Source organism: Felis catus, chromosome D2, assembly GCF_018350175.1.
Source record: "Felis catus isolate Fca126 chromosome D2, F.catus_Fca126_mat1.0, whole genome shotgun sequence".
Lineage (NCBI taxonomy): Eukaryota > Metazoa > Chordata > Mammalia > Carnivora > Felidae > Felis > Felis catus.
This window is the reverse complement of record NC_058378.1, coordinates 72,915,795-72,922,769: the sequence shown is the minus strand read 5'-3', so window position 1 is coordinate 72,922,769 and position 6,975 is coordinate 72,915,795. Positions and strand designations below refer to the sequence as shown.

The window sequence follows — 6,975 nt, the reverse complement described above, 5'->3', positions numbered from 1 at the left end:
CTCTCCACCCAGTGTAGACTTCAGTGCTCCAGGCGCCCCCCGGTGCACTGGGAGAGGAGTGTGTATTGGGGTGGGGGGGGGGGGTGGTCAGCAGTATAGCAGAGATTGAGTGCTCCCAGAAATTGGGGTGAGAGGCTGTGTATGTGCTGGGGTTTTAATTTATGATTTAAAAATTTACTCTTGAAACAGCCAAGATGGAGGTCAGCTTATAAATTTCCCCAAGCCAGATCTGACGCGGTTTAAATGCAGTGGCCGGGGGGTTCCGCTTTTGTCTCCTTGCCCAAGCTCCCGGAGAGCGATCGAGACTGCGTGTGCATGTGTGAGTGCGTGCGCGCTGGCGTGCATCGGTGCGTGGGCATATCCTGCGATCTCGGCTCCGAGGGTCTGGGTCTGAGTGTGTCTTTAACGCGCCAAGTCTTGAGTCATAGCCACGAGTGACGTGGGGAAAAACTTTGTGTTCGGAAGAAGGGTCTGGTTCGATTGCACTAGGTCGGAAGAAAGAGCCCTTGTGCTTTGTGCCCTTTTTTTTTTTTTTTTTTTTTTTTTGTCTCTGAGAGAGAGAGAGAGAGAGAGAGAGAGAGAGAGAGAGAGAGAGAGAGTCTGGCAGCACTCGCGGCCCGCTGCATAGCGCTGTGTGTCCTGTGCGCGCGTGCTGGGTCTGGCGCCGGATCCCACCGCGGACCGGCGTGTTCATCTGAGGCGTCGCGGCCGGCGAGCCTCAGAGGGGCTTGGCGGGTGTGCTACGGGGCGGCGGGAGCAGGAGCAGGCCGAGGGTCCTCAGGCAAAGAAATCTGGCCTCGGAACCCGCTAGCCTCTGCACAGCTTCCCATATCCCTCACCGGCACCCGAGAGCCGGGGCTCTGCTCGGAAATCTTCCTGGCCCCACTCAGTCCTTTGAGCTCTCGGAGATTACCGCATCTTTTTCCTAGCGCAGAGAAGTGAGTCCGGAAAGGGAAGAAAGGGGCGGGGACACCCCCCCCCCAATAAATAAATAAATAAACAAACTGTCTCCTCGACACAGCTGGACACGGTCGGTTGAGTCCAGGTTGGTGGCATTTGGAGAGAGTTTTCTCGTTCTGTGGGTTTGGGAACCCATCGCCGCTCCCCCACCCCCTTTTCCCCTTTTGCAGGCGCCCCTCAACTTTGGGGTCCGGGGGCGCGCGCGACTCCGGGCTGCACCTGCCCTAGCGCTCCGGGGCTGCCGGCCGTTGCGCTCTCCCCGGGCGGTGGCGTTGATGAGCCCGAGTCCAGGGCTCTGGGCGAGTGTGTGCACGGCGCGGACACCCGGGAGGCAGCGGTCGCACGGCGGGTAGGGGCGCGCGAACCGGGTTTCGGCCCCAGCCGGGACGTCGGTTCCCCATGGCCCCGCTGCCTCCGAAAGGAGGCGAGCCCAGGGAGGGGAGGGGGGACGGCGACCGGGGACGGCGATTGGTGGTTTGGGTGAAGAGGGCCGGCAGCGGAGCCAGCGAGCTGGCTGGAGGAGGGGGCGGCGAACTTCCAGGGAGAAGGGGCTCTTTCTGCGCCAGGGCTGGAGGAAGAGCTGCTGCCGCCGTGTGCTTCGACTCCCGGCAGCTGCTGGCTCCGCTCGCAGCGCTCGGAAAGTAACGTTATTTATTTATTTGCTTGCGTTCTGCCTCTTGGGTTGGACCCGATAGACGCCCCTTGGACTTTGGGAGCCCGCGTCCGACCTCTCCAGCCCCCGCCCTGCCCTCGCGGGCGGCTCCCCGGAATACACGTACATGCCCTCCCCCTCGCGCCCCCTTCCTGCGCCCCGACCGGGTTAGGGGTGGGCCCTCACCCGGGCGCTAGAAAGTCCCCCAAGGCGGGAGCAGGGGAGGGCAGAGGGGCGGGGGAGGCTCTAGCGCTCTCGGCTCTCATTTCAAAGCGCGCTCTCCCTTCCAGGTTGGGTCAGACCTGAACCCCTAAAAGCGGAACCGCCTCCCACCTTCGCGCCAGCCGCCCGCCGGGAGCTGAGTCGCCGGCGGCGGCGGCGGCGGCGGCGGCGGCGGACGGACCCGGGAGTTTCGTCTCGCACTGGATGGAGCTGAACTTTGGGCGGCCAGAGCAGCGCGGCCGTCCGGGGAACGCTGTATGCTGAGCTCCCCCGGAGAGACCCAGCGGCGGCTCGGGATTTTTTGGGGGGCGGGGACCAGCTGCGCGCCGGCACCATGTTCCTGGCGACCTTGTACTTCGCGCTGCCGCTCCTGGGTAAGTCGAGGCCGCCGCTAGCTTTCCTACCCGCTGAGTCCGAGGGGTCCTCGCGGCAGCCCCTTCGAATTGCAGTGCGGTGGCGCTGGGTGTGGGCGGGCGAAGTTTCATTTGGGGGAAGGGGATCGTGAATCCTCAGCACGCTGGGCTTCGGAGGCGGGGATGGCGCGGCACTTGCCCGCAGCTTTTTGTGCATGGTTTTTAATTTCTGTGCCTTTTCATGCCCTATCCTGGCGGAGAGCGAAGGGGTCCGAGCCCTCCAGCCCCGGGACCCGCGCCTCCAGCGAGTCCCGGGAGCATGCGGAGGCGCAGCGGGCAGGTGGGGTGTGGGCCAGCATTGGACTGGGAGAGCAAACTTGGAAGGGAAAACTTTTTCCACCGAATAGCGGCTGAGCGCTCCCCGCCCGGCCGGCCGCGGACCGGGGCTCGTCCGCCCAGCGCCGGGCCCGCAGCCGCCCTCTTGTTCGGAAAGCCCCGGGTTGCAGTCGGGTGGGGCCGAGCAGCTGCTCCCGCCGGGCTCTGCCCCGGAGCGGCGGGGCGGGCACGCGCGGTGGGCGGCGCGCGCTGCGGGGCAAACCGCGAAAAGCCCGCAAAGCCTGGCTGGCTGGGGATCGGCGTGGGGGTCGGCGTGGGGGGTGGGGAGACCAAGGAGGCAGGAGGTCCCGGGGCGGGAAAAGGACTCCCCGGCGTAGAGGGGCGGGCCCGTTGGCTGCGCAGGGCACCCCAGAAGCCCGCTCTAGCGCGCGCCCTCCCCGGAGCCTGGGGCTTCGGGCCCCTGCCCAGCTGCCCTCACGCTCCCTCCCCCTCCGCCCGTAGACCTGCTCCTGTCGGCGGAGGTGAGCGGCGGGGACCGCCTGGACTGTGTGAAAGCCAGCGATCAGTGCCTGAAAGAGCAGAGCTGCAGCACCAAGTACCGCACGCTGAGGCAGTGCGTGGCGGGCAAGGAGACCAACTTCAGCCTGACATCGGGCCTGGAGGCCAAGGACGAGTGCCGCAGTGCCATGGAGGCCCTCAAGCAGAAGTCTCTCTACAACTGCCGCTGCAAGCGGGGTATGAAGAAGGAGAAGAACTGCCTGCGCATCTACTGGAGCATGTACCAGAGCCTGCAGGGTACGCGCCCGCCGTCCTCGCCCCCCCACCCCTCCCCCTCCCCCCTCAAAGGCAGGCGGGCCCCTCGGCCGGGTCCCGCTGACCTCATCCGCGACTCGCTTCTCCCCAGCTGCAGAATGAGGACCTTTCATTGGCCCCCAGGGACAGCCGCAGCTGGTGTTTGCTGCCTCCCGAGCAGCATTGTTGGGGCCTGGTTGTTGGAAAACCCATGAGGGGGTGGGGGACACCCCCGGGCCCCCGCTGACCTCTCTGAAACCTGGTCGGAGCATCCGAGCAGGAGCCCGTTAAAAGACTTGGCAGGAACTCACAACTTTTCTCCAAGGAGAGCTGGCTTCAGAGAATAATAATACAAAGACTTGCCCTGAATCGTGTCCGGACTCTCTCCCCTTTCTTCCTTTCTATCTATTCTGACATCAGATAAAGAATTAAGAATAAAAGGTCCAGTAGAATCTATTCTGTCTTAACCCCCCACAAACCTGATCAAAGGCAGATGTGTGAGAAAGCATTTGTCATCATAGATTCCCTGAGTCTTGAACCAGCTGGTGTGGTTCAAACCTCGGTTAACACAGAAGTGGCTTTGAGAGAAAAAGGACCACTTGTCACAACCACCCATTCCAAGGGGAATTTGGGGGTCCTTGTGTGCCAGAGGTGTCTGAGGTTTGTAAATCTAACACAAACGTTCAGTGCATTCCTTCTCCACGGAGACTCACACCAAGAATTTGTAACCTACAGACTTGACCTCTCAGCTGCCACTTCCTCCAGAACCTATGCCTGTTGAATAGCCAGCATACCCGCTTTCTGACCACATGCCATGTTTAAGAGCAAAGACACGGGGGGCCTCTTTTGGGTCACCTTTCTTCCATTGGCTCCTGGAGGCAAGCTGGGCTGGTGACATCACTGGTTTCTTCCTCTCGTATTTCATTCCTTTGCAAAGAGTGGGAGAGTTTTCTGGCAAGATCAGGCTGGGTTGCTCTCCAGTGTTTTCATGGCACTCTGGGGAGAGCAAGGACAACAAAGGCGGAAGGAGGGAAAAATATCCATGGCCGAATAGATGCCTTTGAGATCTTTGAAAGTTTCAGCATCTTTTTGTTACACAATCATAGCATAATTAGAATTTAGATTCAATAACAACAACTCTCTGAAATATGCCTGTTTTCCAGATCTAAGCCCAGTCATTCTGTTGTTTTTAGGAAATGATCTGCTCGAAGATTCCCCTTATGAACCAGTTAACAGCAGATTGTCTGATATATTCCGGGTGGTCCCATTCATACCAGGTAAGCAGATTCGTGCTTCCACTCTGATGCCTCTGCCTGCTTGAAATCCATTGGCTTGCATTCGCTTTGGCTCTCAGATGGTGTATAAGTAGATATTGGAATGGCACAGTGTTTCTGGGAAATTAGAAATAGGATGATGATAATGAAGAGGCAGAATGCCTAGAGATGATTGTATGACTTGAAAGTAATTCTAAATGAAGTAATGTGGTGTGGTGATTTGAAAGGTTGGAGGGAGGTGATTTGGTTGCATTTTTTTTCCACATTGAAATATGATTGGCTGGCTCTTGCATAGGGAGTGCTGCTTCTGTCTGTAGGTGGCAATCATATTCCCTTCTTGCTACACACCATTCACTGTGCCTCCCTGCAAAGGGATCAGTTTAAACGATGCCACTTACTTTCCGAGACTTCTGAAGATAATCTTAGCTTGTTGAAGAATCTCGGACGGACCCACGGGTCTGCCTTTGATTTGAAAGATTAAACTCTACCATTTGTTAACAATTCTATTTTTAATTTTTCCTGAGCAAGTGTGGGCACGTATAAAAGAATGTGTTACTGCTCCAGTGGCCCTTTAAAAAGTGGTCTCGCTTCCCGGGATTTGTTCGGTCTCCTTTTGCAGTTCTACATTTGTTTTGGAAGTACACTGCGTTGTAGAATTACGTTTTTCATAACACTGGCAGCTCCATAAATAATGAGCAAGGTAGTAGTTTCTCTTAATGACATACAGATTCCCCACTGATGTTGCCTTTCTTTGTTTACAGTTAAGACATTTTCTCCAGTGTATACAGCCGTCACAGATTATATGTTTTCTTGGTGGTTGTACATGGCGGTTCATGTTGAATTCTATGAGATGATGGTTTGTGACTGGTGAGGGTGTCCTGGTTTCTAACGTTTCTAAACGTTTTCTGTTTTCCTGCAGAAAGCCATAGACAGCCAAGGGAGTATGTAAATAGTGATACTATGTGTGGGTGTATTATACATACATTCACAGACATCCTTTGAGTACCTACTACGTTCTAGCCATTGGGATTTTGGCAGGGAGCCAGACAGATGTCACCCCTGCCCTCATGAATCTTAGAGACAGCCAGCAACTGGCGTTTATTAAGCCCCTCTTATATTCCAGGCATGATGTTAAGAGCTTTTCATCATGAACTTAGCTAACAATCTTCACGTGTATCTTAGATATTATTATTTCCACTTTAGGAATGAAGCAGTTGAAGCAGTGTGAAGTCAGGAAACCAACCCAAGACCGCAAAGCTCATGATCAGTGACACCAGAATTTAAACCTAGATTTGTCTGATTCTAGGCTTTTGTAATATCTGCCCCTAGCTGTTCAGGGCGCGGTCTTTTGACCAGTGGCGTGGACATCGCCTGGGAATTGGTTAGAAGCGTGGGATCTCAAGCTCCATCCCAGACCTACTGAATTAGAATTTGCACTTTAAGAAAATCCCTGGACTGGGTGCTTCATATACACATACAGCTTGAGAAGCATTCTTCTACATTATTCTGTTTTTTTTTGATTCAGAGGGAAAAAAGTGTGTGTGTGTTTGTGTGTGTGTGTGTGTGTGTGTGTGTGTGTGTGGGCGCGCGCACGTCTACACGTTTTTTGGGATAAGATACAAGGGTATGAGTTTCGCACCAGAGGCATTCGTGTATTATCTAAACAATACTGATAATTTCCACTCCAAATCCCTAATAATGCTCCCTGTCCCCTTGGCCCCTCTAAGGCAGTGTCTCAAGCCCTGGAAGAAAGACCCACAGACACATCTGGGCTCTCATGGGAGCAAGTCTGTAGGAGCTGGGGTGGGATATGGCACACGGCATACTGGAGGCGAACCTGGCCTTCCTGGTCCTTTGAGGAGCAGTGCCTCTTGCCTGAACCTGCCCTGGGGAAGACTTACTCCTTAGTCTTTGTACTAAGATGCTTGGAGGGATTGAACCCCCCCTGGGTACAGTAGGAGTGAGGAGGTGGGCAAGGAAGAAGGTTCATTTGGGTTTTAATTTCAGAACTGCTATGGACTATAGGACTTCAGCAAACTCATTTTCCCTCTCGGGGTCTCTCTTTGCTTGGTATAATGAGACCACTGAAGTAAATAATCTCTAGTCCTGACAGCTCATGATTCTGATGGAAGATTGAAGTCACCTCCAGAACCCATGCACTGTGGTCTTCAATGGTGTTTTCAATCCTTGCATTCATTCTACACTTAAAAGGGCTTGGCCATTCTCAGATACCACTGGTTTGTCTGAATTTCTTTTATGAATTTTGGAAGTTCTTCTGCATGGACCAAGTGTCACTCATTCATTTTCTTGGATCCCTTTCTCTGCCAGGTTTCTTTTCATAGCAGACAGGAGCCTGAGGTTGTGAGACCTGTCCTGCTGAGAACCC

The 6,975-nt window shown here is 55.2% G+C and overlaps 1 protein-coding gene across 4 annotated transcripts in view; it reads left to right on the top strand.

Moving 5' to 3' along the window:
* The first annotated feature begins 1,027 nt into the window (after positions 1 to 1,027).
* Positions 1,028 to 6,975, top strand: part of GFRA1 (GDNF family receptor alpha 1) — a 211,433-nt gene continuing 205,485 nt past the window's right edge. For 2 of the 4 annotated variants that reach the window (XM_023240978.2, XM_023240975.2), the window contains exons 1-4: positions 1,447 to 1,601; positions 1,903 to 2,208; positions 3,025 to 3,318; positions 4,509 to 4,592. In XM_023240978.2, coding sequence (XP_023096746.1) covers positions 2,169 to 2,208; positions 3,025 to 3,318; positions 4,509 to 4,592 — 418 coding nt within the window. In that variant the 5' untranslated portion in view covers positions 1,447 to 1,601; positions 1,903 to 2,168. Of the gene's footprint in view, positions 1,046 to 1,446; positions 1,602 to 1,717; positions 1,736 to 1,902; positions 2,209 to 3,024; positions 3,319 to 4,508; positions 4,593 to 6,975 lie in introns of those variants that run through there. The other 2 variants (XM_045040726.1, XM_045040727.1) reach the window with 2 other exon arrangements.